The sequence below is a fragment of the Canis lupus genome, chromosome 13 (assembly GCF_003254725.2).
Source record: "Canis lupus dingo isolate Sandy chromosome 13, ASM325472v2, whole genome shotgun sequence".
Classification (NCBI taxonomy): Eukaryota; Metazoa; Chordata; class Mammalia; order Carnivora; family Canidae; genus Canis; species Canis lupus.
This window is the reverse complement of record NC_064255.1, coordinates 29,638,377-29,662,962: the sequence shown is the minus strand read 5'-3', so window position 1 is coordinate 29,662,962 and position 24,586 is coordinate 29,638,377. Positions and strand designations below refer to the sequence as shown.

The following is a 24,586-nucleotide window of genomic DNA, read 5'->3' as shown; positions in this document are numbered from 1 at the left end:
CCACATCTACTCCAACTCCCTACCCGTTACCTTCTGCACACTCAAGCCACAGCTTCAAAATCCAAATCTGATTGTGGCATTCCCTCACTTAAAACTTTCAATAGCTTCCCACGATGCTTTGAATGAAAACCACCTTTGTGCGACATGCAGGGCTGCAGAAGCTCAGTGGTCACCTCATGCCCGCACCTCCCCACGCCGTCCCCACATTGTGAATCCTGGCTTCAGTGACCCTGCTCTTTCCTTTGTAAGACCATGAGTCCTGGTACCAGAAGGCCCTGGTCCTCACTGTCCCAGGCATTACCTCCTTGGAGCTGGGCAAGGATGAAGCCGTCACAGCATGAATCACGGTCACAGGCCAGCAGACAGAAGAGATGAGCCGCAGTCAGATCAGCTCCTGAGGCTGGGAATATGACGGGCCGGTACAGTCCAGAGAGCATGTTTTGGAAACCTGTTTGCTCGAAGCTCTTCTGACTTGTGGTGGTGAATTCTTGGCCTGGAGGAAAAGGCAGAAAAAAATGTTTTTAAAGATCCAAAAACCTTGCAGAGTTGACCGCAGTTTACTGGTCATATGATAGTGGACCCTCTGGTTGGACGAAGGGTAGTGTGAAGTCCAAGATGAGACCCTCGCTGCACCATGAAACTTCTGGATCGCCCATGCATGAAGAGTATGGAGCTCACCAGGCCCATGGCCCCAAACCTGCAGACCTAGATAGATGCTCATCACACCTTTGAAGCACTGAAGGGGGTGTGTGAAGAGGTGACACGTACGAATATTTTTATTATTACCAGCAAACATTTCTTGTGCTCTACCTGTATACACAGACATGGTGACTCATGCTCTGCCTATATGACTTCATTTCGTTTTCACTGCCCTGTGAGTTAGGTCCAGCCTACTCTGCTACCAATGTTTGTTCCTGTGGTTCAAACTCATGGTGGGGGACCCCGCTGGGTGGCTCAGCGGTTGAGTGTCTGCCTTCAGCTCAGGTCGTGACCCCGGGGTCCTGGGATGGAGTCTCGCATTGGGATCCCTGCAGGGAGCCTGCTTCTCCCTCTGCCTGTGTCTCTGCCTCTCTCTCTGTGTCTCTCATGAATAAATAAATAAAATCTTGAAAAAGAACTCGTGGTGGGCAGGAAGCTTTGCTGCTGTAACGCTGAGGCCACGCCGGTCCATCTACAGTTTTTCCAGCATGTCACTGTCTTGTGGCATCAACAACAGGTGACTGCAGCATGCACCAACAGCGGAGCGCGGGCAAGCCACAGGAAGCACGGGGCCGTACACAATGCCCTTCGGCCCACGCTCTTCCCCCTGCCCCAGACTGGCCACCTTCTTTGTCTTCAAGGTGGCACTTGTGATTTTCCCCTGCCCAATTCAGCAGACCCCACCCTTCCTGCCTCCCTCCCACATCAAGCTGTGTGACTCTTGTGCATTTACTGTAGCATCTCTTTGTGCTGGATTCAATCTATTTAAAAATTCTGCTAGCATTTTAAACAGGGTTGTGATCACGTCTGCCAGTCCTCTGGTTAAAAATGGCGAGGCTTGGGTTTCGCCTGTCCCTAACTCTACTTTTCCCATAAGCCCTGTTATTTTTAGAGCATCATTTTGCAAAGAGGAGATTTTTGCAGGGAGATATATATAGAGAGATAAATCTATAGCCAAAACATCTATCCTATTATTACGTCCATATCTCATGTAAGGAAAGAGAGTGAACACAGCTGATGGGGGGCAGAAAGGAATGAGGAATCTGTGCTCTTTGCCACCCTGAGTCTGACCCCTCCACCCAGCTGTTCACCAGGGATTAACCCACACTTTCTCCTAGAAATTGTGGAGAGGCTTAAAATGTAGAACCCAAGAATACAAGCTGCAGAATGAGACAGGCTTGAGTGCAAATCCCTGAAGCATTCCAGAGCCTCAACTTCTCCATCTGTTCAATGGGGGCAATAGTGTGTAGGCTTCGTAGACACTGAGTAGATGAAAAGATAGTCCATACACTGAGAGGCTGAGCAATGAGCCTGGCACTTAGTGATGCTCAGCAGATACTGTACAGTCTCCAGAAAGCCACATCTTACCCTAGCAGGGGTTCCCACCACCCCCTCTGCCCGACTGCCCTGTCATGAACTCTGCCTGCAGAGCCCCAGCCCATCCTTCACCAAATCCAGCTTAATATCAAGGGTCTATCTCCCTGATTGATTTTTTACAGTTAGAATTCATTTCTCTCTCCCTAGATAGCAAGGCTCTATCATCTTTCACCCTGTCCTTAAGGTACTCAGGACAGTGTCTGCTTCCCCCACCAGCCTGAGAGTCCCCAGAGCCACTTGCCACCAGCCAACACTGTAGTAGTCGCCAGGCATATGTGACCATTTCAGTATCTGTTTCAGCTCACTGACGTTCGTGTTGCAGCAAGTGCTGGGTACCTGGGTGGCCGCTGGGTATCATTTTGGACAGCAAAGGTTTATAGAACGTTCCCATCACCGCAGAAAGTTCCACGGGACAGCCCTGGACTGTAGGGCTCTCTCCCTCAGCAGCTCCTGGCAGCCTCCACATCACCCGGCACGGGGAATCTCATGCCCTGAGGTCTTTGCATGGCAGGAGCCTCCTATTCCTTTGGTCTCAGTTCCAACATCCCCTCCTCTGAAGCTCCTTCCCTGACCAACTGGCAGCAATGAATGTTCACCTTTCTTTCCCTCTTTAAATTGTGATAAAAATATATACAACACAAGATTTACCATTTTGACCCCATTAAGTGGATAGTCCAATGGCATTTAACCCTTTTGTGTTGTGGTGTAACCATCACTACCATCCATCTCTAGAACTTTTGCTTCATCCTAAAATAAAGCTCTGCACACCTGTCGAACCCCAGCTGTCCATCCCTGCCTAGCCCCCCGCCCTCGTAACCACTGTTTCACTTCCCATCACCATGAATCTGACTGTTCCAGGAAGCCTACGTCCGTCTTCATCCCACTGTCCTGTTTCATTTCATCAAAGCACTTTGAACCGTCCGAAATGATCTTATTGCTGCATCGACGGCTGTATCAGTCAGCGATTATGTTTTGTTCCACAGCTACGTCCACAGGGTATACCACACCACAGGTCAACATCTATGGGAAGTGCCAACGCCGAGCAGATCCGCACAGCGGTAATGGGGCAGGTCTGGGGGATAACTCAGAGCTCGGGGAGGTTGTGCCCTGACGTCCCCGGTTCCACCTTGATGGAGTGGCAAGATGCCTCCACTTTCTAGTCCTCATCTGTGAAACGAGGGGGTTGGGCTAGCCCAACTGGAAGGAGCCTTTGAGCACTGTCTTCCTTCAAGTCTGAAAAATCACGGGGCTGCTGCTCCATGCTCCAGGCCACAGATTTTAAGTGGGTGTCAACAGGATGGTACCAGAAGATGGATCAAAGGGCCCTGTGTTCCAGGTCACTAAAGGTCAGGTGCATGAATGGATGCATTTGCCTACCTATACCAGGTGCCACTGATGTGGGATATACTCAAAAAATATTCTCAAAAACTGTATATATTCCTCCTCACCTGTGACTTTTTGTCCCTACTTCATGGCATAAAAACTAAAGAAGTGGTTCCTGAGCAGAGATAGTGCTCATAGGCGAGGAGGCAGGAGTCTGAACGTCCCTTCGCTGTTTGCTATCTTAGGATGCAGAATGACTGTGTCTGTGTATTTTCTGCTTGGGGAAAAAAAAAAGCAAAACAAAACAAAACAAAAAAAGCAAAAAACAGGTCTGCCTTGATTTAGTTTGGCAGCAAGGAAGCTTCTCAATTTCCCTTGCAATCTTCCCCCAAGTATAAACTTTCAGGAGATGAGGACAAATAAGAACAAACATGAGAAAAAACTAGAGTTGTGTTTTTTTTTTTTTTTTTTAATGTGGAAAAAAGGCCAAGGATTAGTTTTAAAGAACATTTTGGGGACAGGTTGTTTGATTTTGGTTTTCCTTTTTTAGGAAAAAAAAAAAATCTCTATGCTCTGTTATCTTCTTTTTTTTTAACAGATTAAAAAAAATAATGATAATTGGAATAAACACTGGGGCAGGAATTCTCGTCATGCTGACCCCAGATGAGAGAAATCCCAGCTCTGCTGGACTCCACTCTCCCATGGGAGCCCTCCCCTGAGACAGGATGGAGGGATTTGGGGACTTGAAGGTGCAGAGACAAAGAGCCACAGGCATTTGTCCCTGCCATGGGCTGCGGACCAATCCCAAGGTCAGCCGAGGCTCAGTGCCCGGGCCGTGGCACTGTCTCCGCGAGCTGCCAGCTGTCCAGTAGCTGCTGGGATCCAGGCCGCCCAAGCTAGGGACCTGGGAGGCCACATGCCTGCCACCACCCTCCATGCCAACCCCTAGGTCTCAAGTCCGGCCTCCTGGGCTGCCTTCTGGTCCGCAGTCTTACCCCAGGTCACCAGGAGACATGTCAGCAAGGATGAAAAGGATCTCAGAAATCTCCTGCACCTGCTATTTACCCGATGCTGTGCACTGTTCTAAAAGCACAGACCTCCTCACTCCAGACCTCCCAATCTCCTTGGTTCACTTGCGACTCCTATTTTACTAGCGAGGACAGGGAAGCCCAGCGAATGTCGAGGGCCTTGACCAGATTGGGGTTGGCCCAGGCCGGCCGGCTCCAGCACCTCACCCTGAACCGGAGGAAGGAGGGCCAGGAGAGCAGAGCAGAGTCCCCGTTCATGGGGAACCTAGCCGAGGCCCAGGGCTCACCCTCTGCAGGGCTGGCCCCTCTCTTGGCCCTGATGGAGAGACGGCAGGAGGCCAGCCGGAGGGCAGAGGAGGGCGGGCTTCCCTGTCTCCGCTCTGTGAAGCCATGCAGGGGAATTCAGGCACACTTAGGTTCAAACCCACCTCCCCCATTTATCAACAGCATGACCTTGCAAAAGTCTTCTAATCTCTCTGAGCCTCAGTTTCCTTATCTGTAAAACAGGGGCGAAGATCGGGATCATAGGATCTTGCCTTCCCCTGAGGATTTCTGTGAGGGTAGATGAAGGATGTTTGGGGGAATGAGCTGTAAATTGTGAGATAAGATAAACATCCTTGTTACTCAATGCGTGGGCCTGGGGCCAGCAGCTTTAGCATCCCCGAGAGGTTATTAGAAAGGCAGCATCTGGCCCAGCCCCGATGTAGGGACTCAGCACCAGCATTTTTCAAGCCCCACCCCCGCCAGATAATATGCATGCACAGTGCAGCTGCATGGAGGCTGTGAGCAGGGCTGGTGAGGGGCGAAGTGCCTGGAGGTTTGCACCCTTATGAGAAGGTCTGATGACCCCCAGAGAGGCTGGAGAGCAAAGGGAGGGGAGTGCGAAGCTCCAGGAAGCAGCCCCAAACACTGGTCAGGTAGGTTAAGCCACTGCGGCCCCCAAGCATCCAGCTCGACCAACCTACCTTTCTTCAGATACACAGCCAGAGAGTCTTGAGCCCCACTCCTCACTGTCATTTGGCACCTGAGGCTTCCGAAGCTGGTGGCCTCTGAGTTCCCCAACGTGTCCTGATGCTGGAGGTGGAAAGAGGCTCATTACTATTACCTCACGATGGTCATTTCAATTCAACAGACATTTATCAAACTGTGATCGTGGCTGAGGCACTGGGGCAAGATTCCTGGCCGTGACTTTCTCCCAGTTTTGGAGCACACAGACATGTAAGCAGTGAATTCCAGCCCAGAGTGTCGGCTGCAAAGAACACATCAGATTCAAGAGGAGGTAACTGGGATCCCTGGGTGGCGCAGCGGTTTGGCGCCTGCCTTTGGCCCGGGGCACGATCCTGGAGACCCGGGATCGAATCCCACGTCGGGCTCCGGGTGCATGGAGCCTGCTTCTCCCTCTGCCTGTGTCTCTGCCTCTCTCTCTCTCTCTGTGTGACTGTCATAAAAAAAAAAAAAAAAAAGATTTAAAAAAAAAAAAAGAGGAGGTAACTGTAGAAGAGGGAATGGTTGATTCTATGGAGAAGGGAGAGCAAGACCATTCTCCCAGGAAAAGTGAATCTGGGTGGGGTACTGACGTATGGGTAAGAGTTCGCCCATTGGAAATTTAAAAGGGGGGATTTTAAGCAAAGGCAACAGCAGAAGTGAAGCCAAGGAATTTGGTGGCGTTTTGAGGACTAGAGCCTGTGGTTCTTGGAGACAGTCAGTCCTGAGAGGTAGAGTGAGGGGGAGGACAGAGAGGCAGGGACAGTTCCTGGAAGTCCTGACAGGTGCAGCCTGTATCGGGTGAGGATCAAGGGAAGCTTCGTGGGCAGCCCCGGTGGCTCAGTGCTTTAGCACCGCTTTCAGCCCAGGGCATGACCCTGGAGACTCAGGATCGAGTCCCACGTCAGGCTCCCTGCAGGGAGCCTGCTTCTCCCTCTGCCTATGCCTGTGCCTCTCTCTCTCTCTCTCTCTCTCTCTCTCTCTCTCTCTGTGTGTCTCTCATGATTCAATAAAATAAAAATCTTTAAAAAAAAAAAAAAAAAAAGGAAGATTCCTAAGCCAGGAAATGAGGCCAGACCTCCAAAGGCCTTGCCTTCCTCACTAATCTCCAATCTCTCTCTCTGACTCTTTCCAGCACTCGCATGGTAGCAGGATAAGTCTGTTCTTATCCATTTGTGTTTTGTTCCCTGTGTTTCGCCCTCCCCTCAAGGTCGCCCAACCAGCAATCTTCAAAGGGTAGGGGCTAAAAGCAAAGCTATCTGAAGGCAACTGCTCTTCTTCCTTTTTAGAAGACCTGAGCTCAGTGCAGGGATGATGGCGCCTGGGAGGGGAGAAGGAAGGGCCTCTGGAGGGGAGAGTCCTGCACTTCTGCATCCTTTTTTTTTTTTTCAAAAGACATCAAACATGTGGGGTTGGGAGGGTGGTGGCAGAGGGAAAGAGAATCTTTTTTGTTTTTAAAGATTTTATTTTTATTTATTCACACAGACAGACACAGGCAGAGACACAGGCCGAGGGAGAAGTAGGCTCCCTGTGGGGAACCCGATGCGGGACTCAATCCCAGGACCCCGGGATCACGACCTGAGCTGAAGGCAGACACTCAACCTCTAAGCCACCCAGGTGTCCCAGTGTTTAACTTTCTACATCTTTAAAATGAACCTTGTTCTTTTTAACAGCAGCATACCAATCCATTGTATGGATGTATATAGATTATTTCACATTTTCTTAAAAGATTTTATCTGTTTAGAGAAAGAGAGAGAGAGCATGAGAGAGAGGAGGGGCAGAGGGAAAGAGAGAGAGAGAGAGAGAGAGAGAGAGAGAGAGAGAGAGAGAGAGAGAGAATCTCAAGCAAACTCCCTGCTGGGCACAGGGCCCAACATGGGGCTCGAACTCATGACCCTGAGGTCATGACCTTAGCTGAAATCAAGAGTCAGATGCTCAACTAACTGAGCCACCCAGGCTCCCCTTTATTTCAGATTTTTAAAGGACATGTAGCTGTGTTAGCTGTGTTTTGCAATATCACCAATACTGGTGGATTGCGTACCCATTGCACTTGCACCTGTGCAGAGGTGTGAGTGTGTGTTCACTGGCGACATCCCAGAAAGATCATGGAAGGTGGGCCTCTGAATTTTAGGACCTGAGCTAGGGTCTGCAGGAGCTAGAAAAGAGGTGGGATGGGGTGTGTCTTGGACTGAATCCCAACCACGTGCAGCTTCCTGACCTCAGACTCCTCATCTGTAACATCAAGGCTTGATTTCACAGGCTTCTGGTGAGGGTTCAAGAAGCTAACAAAAGACGCACAGTAGTCAAGGCAATGTTAGCTCTGCAAGTTTAAAGTTTAAAGCTTCCTCCCTCTGCTTCTCTCTCTGCCTATGTCTCTGTCTCTGTGTGTGTGTGTGTCTCATGAATAAATAAATAAAATCTTAAAAAGAAAAAAATAGTTAAACATTATGTGAGAAAATCAGGGTAGAAAATAATATAAGATATTAGCATGTAAACAAACCAAAAAAAAAAAAAAGATGCTTATAAACACTTAGAAGTTTTCCAGAAGTTTCCCTGAGAAACTTGAAGAGTAAAAATGAAGATTTTCATGTGGTTAAGAGCTGGGAAGTTGGGACAACTGCTTTCCTCCGCATATTCTTCTGTCCTAATGCATGGTAACAGTGAAAATTGCCAGCTTTGACCTCCAGACCCAGCTATTCGTGTGGTTCAAACTAATATTTAACATTTTTCTTTTTAAGCTATAATCATATTTTACTTCTACCTTGGAAAGGAATGCCGGGGTCTGGGACTCAGAGAGACAGATGGTATTTAGGGCTCTGGACAATGTCCCATCATGCCCAGTACCCACACTTCCCGGCGAGATAAGCTGGCGGGTACCAGACAGGAGTGCTCCTCATTGACATTCCCTCTGACTCATGTGTCAGAAAGCGATCCTTCTCAGATGGACGCTCCTGCGGACAGCTGCGTCCTGAGCTATCCCCGGGCCACTGTGGTCCCCATTTCCCAAAGCCTGACATCCAGCCAGCCAGAGCATATCTGAGACAGAAGGGACGAGATGCAGAAACCCCACACAACTGCCAGGACTCACCTGCGCAGAAGTCGTGCAAGCGATGCTGTCACTTGTCCAGCCATAGAAATCACAGGAGACCTCGGATCCCGCCGTGGACACCGCGAGGAAGCTGCAGGTCTCATCCAAAGCACAGTCTGCGAGCACCATGGGCCCGTCAGCACCTGTCTCTCTCAGGTGATTCTGAGGACAGACGGACACACACCCCCACCTCCTGCCCCCAACACACCCAAGCACACACTCACCCCTAACATGGACAATAGTAATCTTCCTCGACTATAGGGTTATGAGATAATCCTTGTAAACATACACACTCAATAAACAGTGGTTGCTATGACCTGTCTCTAGCCTGGCTGGCTAAGTGACACTTAGAGTCATTTACGTGGTTGGTGGAACATACATTAAAATATTAGATATTTTGCTTCTATAGATGTCACTTTAATAAAATAATCAATTTAATTTAAAAAAATGTTCACAGACATGCTCTCCCAACCTGGACAAGTAAGTCTACAAGGAACCGACGGCCTTCATTTCTGCACCCTTACATTGGGTGCTGCATTGTTCTTGGTACATGGCGGATGCATTACCAACTTTGAAGTGAAGCTAAGAGTTAGCTTCACTTCAGAGTTGGATGCACATTTGGGGAATCAATTGATTTACCAAGTGTTTTGATACAGTGTGATTTTTCATTATGGTTTCAATGGTTTTGCTCGATTTCTCTTGCCCAGGTCAGCAGAGCCTATTTCTACATGTGCCCACCTCCGCACCACCCCTTACCTGTCAAGCACTGCAGCAGGGGGGACCCAGAGCCAGAAACTTTGGACCTGCCCACCGCAGTGACATTGGCACTGAAGACCACCTTAGAGTCTGGAGCCTTCTCAAATTTCTGCATCACTGAAAGGAAAGCAGATTGATCAAATCTGATTCTAAAGGGGAGAGGATCTCTACGGAGAAGCCAAGAGAGAGTCAGGTCAAGAAATCACTTCCCGTTCACAGCCCTTGGTCACACAAATGTCCCCAGGAGGGGAATTCCCTTTTAAAACAGTTCCAGCACGCTGCCTCATATCTGATTCAGAGAGCTATGTGTTATCATGTCTCCTTGTGCTACCTCATCGCCAGGAGGTAAGGAGAAAGTTTAACATTTACGTTCTTCCCTACAACTCATCTTTTCTCATTGATACTGATTTTCTACCTAAATTTATATTTTCTTGTCCTGATCTTTGAGTGCTAATTATCTTGTGATTATTTTGTTGAAAATTTTCTTTCCATGAAGCAATCTTTATTCCTTCTGGAAAGAGGGAAGTTATCCTTTAAAAGACAAATAAAACAGGCGCATGTGGGTTCATGTAAATCTAAAGATGTGTCATGTGGCTCAGGCATGTTCATGATAGTATTTGTTTAAGTGATAGATCAGCATCTGTTTCTCTAGCTACTATTGACATGCCTGAGTTATTCTCTGGTAGGAATGAGAGTCCCACGCTGGGGGAGCCAACCAGGTGAGAAGAAATAAATATAAGATCTCAAGGTGCTGGGACTTGAAACTTATTCTTCACCAAGTGAAAAGAACTGCAGGTAACTCTCAAGGAATGAGACTCATTTCTGAAACCAAAGGTGCCCAGAGGTGTCAATGTTTTGCAAATAACTATCAAAAAGCATGCCCCAAAGTACACCAGGATTAGTTTTTTTGCAGACAGAATTATAAGCATGCACCTAAGCACCCATTCTCATACACATCTCTTGCTTTATAAAACAGACTTATGTCTGGATTGGTTTTTATCACGTCAATGAATCCAAGACCACCCAGAGCAACCTCTTCTCCACTTTCACAATAAGCTCAGGAAAAAAAGTTTATTCCTTTTGGGATAAAATTGGGAGAGAGGATGTTAATAAGAGAGAAATAGCATGTGTGAAATGTTCACAAATTCTTATATAGAAAATATTCTAATTTTACAAGGGATTCCTTCCATGTTGATCACTGAAGTCGCCAAGATAATGTGCTTAGCCCACACTCAACTCTTGTGCTCCAATCTCTTTATCTCTCTTTTTAAAAAATTTTTACACCCCTTGCTATCTTGTTTGTAAAGACTGCAGGCTCCAGTCCAGCAAACACCAAGCTATATTCAACCCTTTGTCCCTGAAGTTTAATTGGTATAAACAGATGCTCCCGACACTGTAGTAGACTAAACAAAATTTGACTGGTCTTTCAGTTTCCAACTGAAGCCTTCCCAGAGGCTGAAAATGCAGTCAATTTAGCACTTCAGTTAGACAATCTGCTGGTTTTTGCAAAAGGGACACCTTGATAATGAAGATCTTCATTTTATAGCGTTCTGTGAAGGAAGCTCATTGCCAAACAGAACGGAAACAAACCATGCACTAAATTGCTGATACTTTCATAGAATATGGAGTTAGCTGGCAGATTTGTAGCCTATTGGCATAATTTCCTACATGCTAAATTTTTACTTAGCAGATATTTATAAATGTCTTGGGAAAGCATAGAGGGTCAACATGAGTGCACATCATCATATTTGACCATGGCCATGTATGTGCCTGTCTCTTTTTTTTAATTTTTAATTTTTTTAAAAGATTTTACTTATTTCTTCATGAGAGAGAGAGAGAGAGAGAGAGGCAGAGACACAGGCAGAGGGAGAAGCAAGCTCCATGCAGAGAGCTCAATGTGGGACTCAATCCCGGGTCTCCAGGATCACATCCCAGGCTGAAGGCGGCACTAAACCACTGGGGCACCAGGCCTGCCCACCTGTCTCTTTCCATGGCAAGGACAATGTTCCAAGAATATTTGAACAGCCGCTAGCTAGCACAGTGACAGACACTAGTTCCTGCGTATTACATGGATGCATTGAAGAATGAGTGACTGCCAAGATCGTCACAGCACCAGGAAGCTTGGAGAGAACATTTGCAAGACGGGGTGATCTCAGCAGCAGGCCCATACCTCTGGGCACCTGATGTGCTGTATGAAGTCTTGGGCCTGGGTTGGCAAAGAGCAGAATTAGAGAACCAGATGTAGAATTAAAGGATTTTGAGCTCAATATATCCAGTGGCCAGGGTTGGTGAGTAAGCAACTCACTCTTGGGTAACCTAAGGGTTTGCCATAGGCGCTACAGAGATGTGGCGGGGACTGCCATGAGGGGGACATAGCAGGCAGTGGGGGAAGAGCCCAGCTCCAGAGTCGGCCCCCGTGCAAGCCCTGTCGCCACCACCCCTCACCAGCTCTGCGACCTGGCACACATTTCAATCTCTAAGAGCCCCGGTGTTGTGGTTGTGAGGATTAAACAGAAGAGCGTGGAAAAGCTGGTACGTAATAGCAATTCAGTAAGTGCAGAGTCCCTCTGCCCCCTGCGAGGACACCTGCCTAGCTGTCAGGGCCCCCAAACTGGCTGTGGGAATTGGGGTGGTGAGAGCCTCTCCCTCCCTGATGGCTTTTAGGAAATCATTCGGAAGAGGCCCAGATAACTACAGCATTTCATTCATTCTGAGGACAAGCACCAAGGACTGTGGAATAGAATAAAAGGTAAGATGCAGTCCTAGCCACAAAGGGTGATATTATCTAAGGAGGCTAGAACCCAGAGAGGAGGGTGAGGTATGCAATTTTACTTTATCCCAGGAACAGTGTGGAGCCACTGAAGAGTGGTAAAGGGCGTTACATAAACAGATCTGCCTTGTAGAATAACTGTACTGAAGCATTGTAGAAAAATTGTTGAGAAGGGCCACACAGGAGCAGGAGGACAATCCCCGGGGGTGAAAACCCAGGCCTGGACACAGCAGGTGGGACGGGGACAGATCTCCCCCCATGATGCAGTTGACCTCTACAGCCTGGGTTTTTTTCTGCGGGACAAAAGCCTCACAAATAGGACTGTAATCCTACTCCCAAAGAGGATGAAGCTCTATTGGATTCCAAGAAGAGGCTATTGATATCCCGGTAGGAACTCAGCTTCTTAACATGGAAATCCTCCTGAATATTCAGAGAGGGAAACCATAAATTCCTGAGCTTTGCATAAGAAGCCAGAGCCTCCCAGAGGCATCATCAGAGTTGACAAGGCTGAGCTGCTCCTCATAAAGGCTTCTGGGACCAGAGATGAAGCTGTCCTTTTTGCTCTGGATAAACCCAGGGCTGAACGAAGCCTGAAATGCTTCGCAAGTGCAGATTGCAATCCTGGCCACTGAGGCATTGACAGGGAAGCCGAGCGGAGTGCAGTTAAAAGGTAAGTGTTTAGGTGATGATCCCAGAATGGCCAGGAGTTGCCAGGGGCCGAGCAAACTGCTCCCGCTGAGGAAGGCCTCTCCCTCACCCGTGGAGGGCAGCTGAGATCAGCCTGCCTGATGTCCTACTGCACCTTCAGGCGTTAACTCCCCTGAGTGCTGTTTCTGCCCAAGAAGAGGAATACGGGAACAAAGAATTACACTTTCCTTGGATTTTCAGTTTATCCATGGGGACACACACACACACACACACACATCTTTGAGATTCACTAACACTTCTCTGGAGGAGGGAATGATTATTCTGAGCATTACAAAATGAAAACGTCTCAACTGAATTTTCTCAGGTATTCTATGTGATCAGCTGTCCCCACTTCCCAGAAAGTAGGTAGGCTGTGTGTGCAAGTATGTGTGTACAGGTGCATGTGTACATGTGCAGGTGTGTGCTTCCCAAGGAAGCAGATAGATCTAAGCAGAAGCAGATTGGTGTCATGGAAAGAATGGGTTTGGGGGTGGGACACACCTTGGTTCGAATTTGAGATATATGTCTTGACTAGTGATGAAGGTAAGTCACCTAGTTCTCTGCCTCAGTTTCTTCAGCTAAGTTCCCGGGGATAATATCTACCCCTCAGAAGCACTGGGAGGATCACTCATGACTGCCTGGCACGGGCCCTGGCACATAGTAAGCCCGCGAACATCAGGCCCTTGTCTTACACAGAAATCTGAGAGACGGGCAGCCAGCGCTGGCCCTGGCTGGCCAGGTGCGTGAATGTCAGCCAGACCTCAGCCAGGAAGGCGACTCTGTGGAATGGGGGGGCAACATCCTGGAGACTTGCAGAGAGCAGAATTATAGGCACTTACAGATTGCCTCTGCCTGCTTCTTGATTAAACAGAGGAGGCAGGATTGTTCTAGAAACGTAGGACAAGTGGACTGTCCCATCATGTCATTGAAGAGCTGTGCCTGGCGCACAGTGGTGCTCAATGATTGCTTACCATCCTCATAGGATCCTATTAGCCCTTACAGGGTCAGGAGGCTGCTGGGGTGATGGAGGATCAGAGAAGTTAAGCGATTTGCTCTGGGTCGCCCAGCAAGTAAGCTCTGAAACCAGGACCGGCTCTCAAGTCTTCCCACGACATCCAGGTGAGAGAGAAAAGCTGACCAGCTCTTCAGGGCACACAGCCCACAAGAAAGGGAAACTCAGCTCGTTAATTATTTTTAAACTCCCATCTCATACACACCGAAGTATCTGGGGCTGAAGTTTCGTGATGCCTGGAAATTTACTTTCCGACGATCAAAAATAAAAGAGCGAAAGAATGAGAGAGAGGAAAATGCTAACAATTTTTGGATCTAAGTGGCAGGTGACTTGTTCCTCCCACTATTCTTTCGAATATCCTTATCCTATGTAGCTTAAATATCGCCAAAATAAAAAGCCGGGGACGAATGCAGCCCACACGTCTCTGCCCTTTCCAGGGAGCCCTGGAGAGCACGTGCCCTCTCCCCAGGGCCGTGGCTGATTGCACCCCCAGCACGTACTCTGACACTGGGAGTCGGTGAGCGGAGCCTCCGTTTCCGACCAGGGCAGCCGCCGCCCCTCGCCGTCCACACAGAAGGCCTTCCCGCCGGCCCCGTCCCTCTGGCTGGCTCGGTACTGGCCGTCCTGGTCACACCGCAGGCCCACCTCACTCCTCTGACAGTCGGTGACACCTGGAACCAAGATGCAGACGGGGCATCACCGACGGGACCTGGCTCCGCCCGGCTAACTCCACGCACACACCGTGTTCCCACGCTCCACACGGCATGCAGGGCCCGGGGGGCTCCTTCTCGGATGGGACACCGGGTCTCAATCACAGGCTCTGCTCACATGGTTCCACCCCCAGGTCCTCCTTCTGCTCTGTCTTCAATGAGTTAACCCTTCACCGCCCATCAGCCCTCAGCTCAATCGTCACATCCTCAGGGAGGCCCCAAGCCCCTGACATCCAACTGTCACCCCCTCCCTCCCTCCACACCTCTCTCCTCATTGCCGGAGCATGGTGGTTTTTATTTCCATTTGTCTGTGTGAGTGAAAGGTTGACAACTGCCCGCCTCCCCCTCCCTAGAAGCTCCGAGCCGGCAGGGACCCGATCTGGTTTTGCTCCCTCCTGGATCTCAGTGTCTTGCTCAGTGTCTGACACATAGTACAGGCCACCCCCCACCCCATGAGATGCTGTGATTTATAATAAGAAATGTATATCTGGGCTTCCTTTCCTTTCTGGCACCCAGCCCCTTAGCACGCCTGGCGTTTCCTAAGTGGCAAAAGCCATAAAGGTATCTTTTGTCATGTTCCAGAGGTCACTTTTGGACTGCTCTTAAGGATGCAGGCTGGTTGCCAGGACAACCAACCATGTGATCAGAGTCCTGAAATTCTCAGCATCTCTCCCTGACCTCCACTCACCAGTGGCCAGTGATTTGGTCAGGCTTGCCTATATAATGAAACGCCCATAAAACCCCAAAAGGCTGGGGTTCTGAGAGCTTCCAGGTCAGTGAACACATGGAGATATGGGGAGAGCAGACCCCCTCAAGAGGCATGGAAGTTCCACGCCTTTCCCTGTAAGACACCCTATGCATCCCTTACCTGTCTGTTCCTGGGTTATATCCCATAGAATAAACTACAATCTAGGGAATAAGACATTTTGTGAGTTGCTGTGAGCCACTCTAGCAAATTAATCACACCCAAGGAGGAGGTAGTGGGAGCCTCTGATGTATATACCCAGTTGGTGGGAAGTACACGTAACGATGCAGACTTAGGGTCGGCGCCTGAGCTGAAGGGGTCTGGTGGAGCTTCCAGCACGTAGCTTGTCCACGAGAAGCAGGGGTAGTAGCCTGGGCTTTCAACTGGGGACAGGATGGGGGTGGTGAGATCAGTCTTATAGGGCTGAGGCCTCAACCTGTGGGATCTGGTACTGTCTCTGAGAAGATAGTGTCTAAACTGCTTGTGGTTGGTGTGGGGAGACCCCTCCTACACATACACACACACACACACTGGAATTGGGTCCAGAAACACCCCCCCAGACACAAAAAAACACTCAATAAATACCAGCTGAATCCATGGATAAATCCCTCTATTTGGGGGCTTAAATTATTTCTTCTGCCCAGAAGTCTCACCTCCACCTGCCCCACGGTTAGTCCCCACATGTCTCCCAAGACCTGGTGCTGGCTGCTACAACAGCATATAACAATCACATCCATTGTATTAGTAATTACACACATCCTATCTGTATACTTACACACTTCGTTTCCTATCAGACTCTACACTCTCTGAGGACAGGGAACGTATCTCTACTTGTTTCATACAACCAATAAAAACTTAGCATTAAAAAAAAAGTGGTTAATACATTTTTGGTAATGATCTTAAAAGAGAATACCTGGGCCTGGTTCTCCAGGCCCGGGAAGTAGGTGAAAAAATGTTCTTTCAAGGCAGCCCAGGCCTTGAGAAGATCTAGTTTTCTATGTTCTAAGACTATTAGTCAGATGACTAACCGTGGATTAATCACAACTTTTTGGTGGAGAGATTACAAAGGCTTCTTTTTAAATAGAACGTTCCGCATGCCACACATGCTATGTATGAATTAAAGCATCAAGAAACAAACAAGCCAACAAATAAATAGCTACTCGGTTATCAACAGAAGCTCCAAAATCATCCAGTAGACTTGCAAGAGGAGGAAAGTATTTGTGGGTGAGAACAGTAATACGGATGTCAGCTACGCAGAGGAACTGAGATTCTAGAAGCTAGCCTAACAACAAAAAGAAAATCTTGTAATCACTTGACATCACTTAAAACTTGGCAGACCTTCCTTGGCAGAAGGCAGGAGGGGTCTTCTCTTCCATACGATTCCATCTAAGAACGTAAATCAGGCAAGATGACAGGCTGAATGGTGATGCTAATGAGTCATGGAGATATTCTTAGATACAAACATATACTCAGAGTGTAAACTGTACCCCTGACCCTGGAGACTTATCCACTGGAATCTATTCTGTGACTCAAGGAAGATACCCGGGAGAGTGGTAAGGCTATGACAGCCCTCCACTTCTGCACAGAGAGGCAATCAAAGCTCATCCTCCAAGCGGGATGGGCATGATACTTGTGGCTTCTCTTAAAATATCTTAATGGATTCCACTTAGTTGTGGACCAAATGTTTGCATTCCCTCAAATTCCTATGTTGAAGCTTTAACCTTCCCTGTGGTGGTATTTGGAGGGAGGACCTTGGCGATTAGGTCTAGAAGAGGTCATAAGAGTGGGGTCCCGTGATGCCATCAGTGCCCTTAGGAAAGGAGGAAGACTCTGGAGATCCCCCACTCTGTACGCACACACCAAGGAAAGGATGCATGAGGACACAGCCAGGAAGAGGACCCTCAGTAAGCATCTGACCAGACCAGTGCCCTGATGGTGGACTTCCTGCCTCTAGAACCATGAGAAATAAACATCTGTTGCTGAAGCCACCCAGTCTAGGGTCATTTGTATGGAGCATCCCGAAGTGATTAAGACATGCTTCATAACCATCCTCTGAGCAAGGTATCATGGCTCCATCTAATAGATAAGGAAGCTGACATTCAGAGAAGACACGAGGTACAGCCTCAGTCACAGTGCCAATGGGAATGACTGAGGAACAGCCTGGGTATGACTGGGGCCAAGCCTCAGGCTTCTCCTCTGGCCCTTGTTATTTCTGTAGCAACCCCACTGCCACCCCATAAACATGGATCAGCACATTGCACTGCTCACTTTTCAAGAAAGCTTTCCTCTGGGGGCACTTGGGTGGCTCAGTCAGTTGAGTGTCTGCCTTTGGCACAGGTCATGATCTCAGAGTCCTGGGGTTAAGCTCCAAGTCGGGCTCCCTGCTCCTTGGGAAGTCGGCTTCTCCCTCTCCCTCTGCTTCTGCCCTGCTCATGTTCTCTATCTCTCTCAAATCAATAAATAAAACCTTAACAAAAAGCATTCCTCCAGCAATGTGATAACACTTCGAGTCATCTCATACGTGTGACTAAATCAATGTGTGCAAGCTGAGGGTGATGTCCAGATGTCAGGGACACTCAACCTTCCTGGAGAAGAGTGTAATCTCCAAGAGGAATATCAGACTCGTGACCTATAAAAATCCCTTTGGTTTTCTTAGAAGTCCCACTGCACTCCTAAGGAAACTTACCAGGGAAGGTGGCTTAATCTCTTTTGATTAATTATTTCAACATTCTAAAATCTATTCAGATTTGAAGCATTAATGGCTTGCTTCACGTTAACACAATTTAAGACTAACATGGAAAGGTGCACACAGGGGCACCTGGAGGCTCAATGGTTGAGCATCTGCCTTGAGCTCAGGTCATAATCTCAGGGTCCTGAGACCGAGTCCCACATCGGGCTCCCCCACAGGGAGCCTGCTTCTCCTTCTGTCTGTGTCTCTGCCTCTCTGTGTGTGTCTCTCATGAATAAAAAGATAAAATCTTAAAAAAAAAAAAGGAAGGAAGGAAGAAAGAAAGAAAGATGCACACAATAAGGCACGCTGTGGGTCCTAACTAGGAAAAACCCAACAATACCCAGGTGACTATTAGGTAAGTAGGCCAAGTGAAATCACATGACATATGGGAAAGCCACACATACACACGGTCCTGACAAATTTACAGGGCCTAAAAGGGAATATGAGCTACATACTTGTAATGACTGTGGGTGGAAAATATCTTCCATCTCTCAATCTGATAAGGTTGACTTACAAAAATCAGGAGTTTCAGAATCAGACAATGCCAAGATCAAACAAAGGCCAGTGACGTCACCTCCTAGTTAAGTGACTTTGGTTAAATGACTTCTCTGAGCCATAGCCCTTCTAATCTGTAAACATGTGGCTAATAATATTTACCCAGAAGGGAATTTGATAGAATTTAATGCAATAACATTTATGTGTCTGGGGTCAGACAGATAAAACATCTTGCCGAGATGCTGGCCGAGTATAGGCATTGAGAGGCAGTGCCCCTTTGACTATGACGCTCTGTACTCAATGGTTCTCCACGGTAGGCAATTGTGTGTCCCATTCAAGAGACATTCAGCAATGTCTGGAGACATGTTTGATTGTGACAAGTTGCAGGGAGGGTGTGCTCCTGGCCTCTAATAGGTAAGGGTCAGTGATGTCGCTAAATAAACATCCTGCCATGCACGAGGCAGTCCCCAAGATGAATGCTCTGTCCCCAAGCTTCAATAGTGGCAAGGTTGAGCCACTCTGCTATGTCCTCATTGCATTGTAGGGTTTCTCACACCAGGACCCTGCAGAACTTACAGTGCGTGTGGCTGAAAGCTCCAGGGGAAATGGTCGTTCTGCCCACGGGACATGGGACACAGTCCATGCTCCCTGCCTGTTCTTGGTAGAATCCAACAGGACAGGGAATGCAAATCTCCTTCTGAAAATAGCTTCCTTCGGGACACTTAACTAGAAGAGAGAAACACAGAAATGATGTTAAAGGGAAGCCTCTTGCTTTGTAGTTGTAGGGAAGCCTCAGAACACACAGGGTACGCGAAACCCCAACAGAGCACAAGGGCTCATTCACGTAAACGGTGCTCATGGAGAATCTGCTACGTGTCAGGCTCCAACAATCGAGGCCAAGCTGTGAGAATGGCAGGCAAGGTTCCTGCTCCCCAGGAGGTGACAGGTTAGTAGGATGACAGGGTGTCAGACGATAACCTCAGGTATGGGTAAAGTGAGGCAGGAGAGGAATACATGGAGTGAGGAAGCCCTCTGAAAGGTGATGCTTGACATCAAATGATGGGGAACACCCCAGGCAAGAGGTAGGCAAGAATTCCAAGCAGAGGGCAGAGTGAGGACAAAGGTCTTGAGGTAGGAATGAGTTTGGATTATACAAGGAATAATCATTCGAGGAATGGAAAGCCAGACAAAGCCAGCTACAAAGCCAGACAAAGCTTAGCAGACAAAGGGAAGAATGACATGAGATGAGGTTGGAGGACAACTCGAAAGATGAGGGTCTGTGGCTCGGTTACCATGGGAATGCTGCCCTTAGTGAAGGCATGGCGAAGCACAGCTGGGCAGGCAAATTTTGGGGTCAGACAGATTGGCTCAAGTCCCTCTTCCCGGCCTACCCACAGGACTTTGGACTTCTTGGAGGCTCCATTTTCTCCTCCGTGAAAAGGTATGAATAAACTATCTCATTGGAATGCACTGATAATGTGCAGAAGGCACAGGTCAGAATGCCAGACTCTTGCACATGCTCAACAAATGGTCACTATTTTTTCAAGTTTTGGTTTTAATTCCAGTTGGTCAATATCGTGTTATATTAGCTTCAGGTGGATGGTATCGTGACTGGGAAAATCCATGCATCCCTCCACCCCCACTCCCCGGGCTCATGAGGACACATGCACTCTGTAATCCCCATCACCTATTGAACCCATCCTCCCACCCAACATTATTTTTATACTTGAGGGGGTCCTTCCTTGGAGCCAGCCTCAGTACCCATTCTGTCCGAACAGGGCAATTTCAGCAATTCAGCACCATCACATTTGACTCAGGTAGCCTCCCCCTGTGTTGCTCAGATCCGGGACCACAGTGAGGTGGGACACCCAGCATGTGGGATTTATGGAGGCCCTCACTGTTGAGTTGTTGGGCCTCTGATTTATTCAGAAATGCCAAGTGTGACCCTGAGAGAGAAGCCTCCATGCATCTTGCTCCCAAGATGCCTCATTGGCCTCATCCCTCGCCTCCTTACACTCTCCTGTTAACCTGCAGATCCTCAGAGCTCTCTGTTCCTTTTACTCCCAGTCTTTCCTAACCTGCTTCCTCTAATATGACCTGGGCTGAGAAACCAGAAACTCCAACTGGGGACATGCCTATCTCACAAGAGTTCGAAGTTAGAGCCCAGGAGTTCTGCTCTGAGATTAGTACATGAACTTAGGGGCTGCTGGGTGGCTCAGTGAGTCTGCCTTTGGCTCAGGTCATGATCTTGGGATCCTGTGATCGAGTCCCATATCGGGATCCTCCCTCTGCCTATGTCTCTGTCTGTCTGTCTTTTGTGAATAAATAAATAAAATCTTTAAAAAAATAAGTATGTGAACTTGGCCACATTGATTCTAATAGCTCAGAGCAAGGGTTGGGGAAAGGGTAGTTCTGGGTTGTATTCCCATGAGATTGCCAAATGACTTCCAGAAGTGACCTGCTGGCCAGTGTAGCTGAGCTGAAAGCTTGGCCACCCTCAGGATACTTTCTCTGTGCCTGGCACTCTGCTGGGTGCTTCATGGACGTTTCCGGAAGTTGGCATTTAATCCTTGCTTTGCAGATGAGGAAGCTGAGCCTTGGGACATTCCTGCGTGACTCCCTCGTAGGCTTTTCTGCACAGGGCAGTGGGGAAGTAAAATCAGAGGCTATGCCAAGCATGGTGCCAGACTGTTCCGATGTGTTATCTCCAGGTCCTATGAGAAAGGCACCATCTTCTTTCTAGACTGGAGATTACTGAAGCTCGAGGTCAAGGTGGACCATGTGGTAAGGTCAAAGAGGTGGGATTGAGCCCGATTCTCTGCAAACCAAAGCCTTCCCTCCATCCACCAGTCCCACCAGCTTCCCTCGACCAAGAAGCAAGCACAGGCGTGTGGGACGTGGACCAGGGTTGACTTCACCACCGCTGCCTCCGGTACGTACACGTACTTGGCACTTGTGAGTAAATCAGAAACTCAAGACACATCTTGGAAACTGAATGATGTGTTTTCCGGCCTGCTCTAAGCGACCGATACCCCACCCCCCACCCCGCCAAGAGTGGGGTTTCATTACTCCTATGAGTCAGCTCGCCGGTCATCTCGAGTATTTCAACGCCAGGACGGTGACTGTAGTTTCGAGCCGTCTCCAAATTCATTGCTGAAGGAAAACAAAGCCTTCTCTGACAGCTCGAGGGGTCCTGCCTCCAAACCCGACAACCCGACGAAGCGAGCAGGGACTAACTTGGTTGTGAGCACAGAACTCCTAGGCCTCATGATTCTGCGCAAGGAAACTGTGTCCTGCTTCAAAGCCTTTCCACCTGCGGGAAGCTGTGTAGACAGAATGAGGCCGAGGCTCCAATCCTCACCCCTGCCCTGGCAGGTGTGGACTCTCCCTGTCCTCACCCCTCCCCCAGCAGGTGTGGACTCTCCCTGTCCTCACCCCTCCCCCGGCAGGTGTGGACTCTCCCTGTCCTCACCCCTCCCCTGGCAGGTGTGGACTCTCCCTGTCCTCACCCCTCCCCCGGCAGGTGTGGACTCTCCCTGTCCTCACCCCTCCCTCGGCAGGTGTGGACTCTCCCTCCGCACTCCTGCCCTGTGGGCTTTCCAAAACCCTTCTGTCCACAGCCCCAGGTTGGCACTTATCCTTCAATTAACTCCCTCCACGAAATTGTCAGAAGTCCCTTTGGTCTCAGGTCCTTCCTTCATAAAATGAGACAATTTGGCCGATTTGGGTTCGAGAGCCTCCCAAAGCCTCCAGATCATGCTACCCCCTTCCTACCAACCCGTCCGCACGGGCCCCTAACAATGACAGGCACGTCTCGGCTGATGGAAAACATCTGTGAGCAAGTATAACCAGTATCCTTGGCCTGCTTTGCTCAACCTCTTGCCTGGCCCTGTCACCCTCCACCCCGAAATCCTCCCCTGGGGACCCCTAGCAGGGCCCTCCCTTGGCTAGCCCCAGGCCTCTCCCACCCTGGCTCCTGCCTATCTCTCTGGGCACACCTCCTGCCATATCTCCACACACCCCACTCTCCAGCCATATAAACCCCTGCATGAATCTCCATCTCCGAAATGCCCTCCAGCCTTGCTGCTCCCAGCACATTGCAGCACCCAGCACAGATGCACGCGTGCACACACACACACACACATGCACGCACACCCCCCTCCTTGTCACACACACACATGCACGCACACCCCACTCCTTGTCTGCTCTAACCTGAGCAGCAATTCCAGCTCCCCTTTCAAGACTTCGTGCTGCCCCTGCCGCCCCAGCAAGCTTCCCCTGACCACCCTGACTGTGAAGGAAAAGGCTTTCTCCCTGAGACTTAGCTGGCTTTTCGCTTACCTCTCCCCAACCAGACTGGGAGTTCTTTGAAAGCAGGCCTATGACCTTTGTTTCCCTGAGTATGTCACCTGGTGTTTAACACACAATTATGCTTTGAAAGCTTGGATGGATAAACACACGCATAGATGGGAAGAAGGAAGGAAGGGGTGGGGGAGGAAACGAGACCTAACGTATTACTTTGGGGGGGGGAAAAACCATGGAGAACTAGCTCAATTATAAGAAGTTGGAGTGAATGAGTGAAAGTAAATGCTGTCTGGAACAGAAAATGGAAAATCCAGACAATTTCTGAGATTCTCTTTAATGGACCAAACTGGTATGAAGGCTGCCAGCAGGTAATCCTGAAATAATCCTTTTTGACCTCAACAAAGCTGCCAGCAGAGCCCCTACCTCCCTGCAGCATCTGTTCCCTGGATAAAAGCTGCCAGGCCTACATGAGTCACGGGAGGTGGAGAGTCCCCCTCACCCCCTGAGTCACTGCCCTCCAGGGGGATCGTACAGATTAGCCCTCCTGACATGACACCAGAAACCTTGCTTCAGCTCCACAGGACAATGCTCTGCTTGTAGCCTCACAGCTGCGTTCCAGATGTGCCTCAGAGGGAAAAAGAGCCGATAAGAATAGATACAAGCATCCAAGGGCATGATTTCACGAGGGGAGAGGTGTGTGATGCAGAGGACAGATAAGGAATCTGGAATCGGGAGAGCTGAGTTTGGATCCCAGTATGGCCAATTAACACGGCCATTTGTTTAGAGTTGGCCATGTGCGAAGGGATGTACTTGTATCGATTATATGACGCTATGCAAACCACAACCCCCACGGAATAGGTATTATCATCCTGATGCCTAGTAAGGATAAGCAATGTCCGAAGGACCCACATCGAGAAGGTATTAGAGCTAGGACTTGAACCCACCTGGCTTCAAAGAGCAGTTTCCTACTATTCTTAAGCTGCGTATCCCTGGCTACCTCACCCACACTACAGGATTAATAATATCTGACCCACTGCGTCAGAGAAATGCTAGGAAGGCCCATATTCGCAACAATAACAGGGACCCTGGATGGCTCAGTGGTTGAGCATCTGCCTTCGGCTCAGGGCGAGATCTCAGAGTCCTGGGATCGAGTCCCATATCGGGCTCCCCATAGGGAGCCTGCTTCTTCCTCTGCCTATGTCTCTGCCTCGCTCTGTCTCTCATTAATAAATAAAATCTTTAAAAAATAGAAAATAACAAACAGAAATTATCATTGATTCTGGAGAAAATAAAAAATTGGTGCTGCCTTTGTGAATTCCATTTCAGACCTTTCTAACTATCTGGAGTAAGGAGGTGGGGGTGAATGGCATGATCAATGATTCTTTTGAGTCAATCAAAAGCCACAGCAGCTGCAAAACAGAATGAAGCTTTATCTAGAGCTAGGATTGGCCAATTTTGGTGCGTGACCCAAATGCAACTCACCTTCTGCTTGGCAAATAAATCTTTATTAGAACACACCCATGCTTTTCTCCCTACAATGGCTGAGCTAAGTCATGGGTCAAAAACCATATGGTCTACAAAGCCTAAAATACTTGCATTTCTGGCCCTTGATGGAACAAGGTTGCCAACTCCTGTCCTGTAGCCAGCATAGCCCAGACAAAGCCTTTTACTCCATCCCATTTCCAGGCCACCCTGTGGTCCCCACTCTCTCTGAAGCCCTGCCATCCCGGGTTCTGACACCCAGTGCCCCCACCACTTAACATCCTTCAGATGAGACTGCTGTGCCCCTGGCTTAGCTTCCCAGTGGAGCTGGGCTACTCATCTTGTTAGACATGAAATAATAGCCTGATAATCAATAGAGTTCCCGCGAAGGACC

General features: G+C 48.9%; 1 protein-coding gene across 3 annotated transcripts in view; it reads right to left on the bottom strand.

Moving 5' to 3' along the window:
- The window catches only part of TG (thyroglobulin), a 249,203-nt gene that overhangs the window by 179,524 nt on the left and 45,093 nt on the right, over window positions 1-24,586 (bottom strand). For 2 of the 3 annotated variants that reach the window (XM_025450469.3, XM_049092762.1), the window contains 6 exons: window positions 18,982-19,131; window positions 14,225-14,395; window positions 9,256-9,372; window positions 8,500-8,615; window positions 5,393-5,501; window positions 302-493 (listed from right to left, as the gene is read on the bottom strand). In XM_025450469.3, the coding sequence (XP_025306254.3) occupies window positions 302-493; window positions 5,393-5,501; window positions 8,500-8,615; window positions 9,256-9,372; window positions 14,225-14,395; window positions 18,982-19,131 (855 nt within the window). The remainder of the gene's footprint in view (window positions 1-301; window positions 494-5,392; window positions 5,502-8,499; window positions 8,616-9,255; window positions 9,373-14,224; window positions 14,396-18,981; window positions 19,132-24,586) is intronic. The other variant, XM_049092761.1, reaches the window with a different exon arrangement.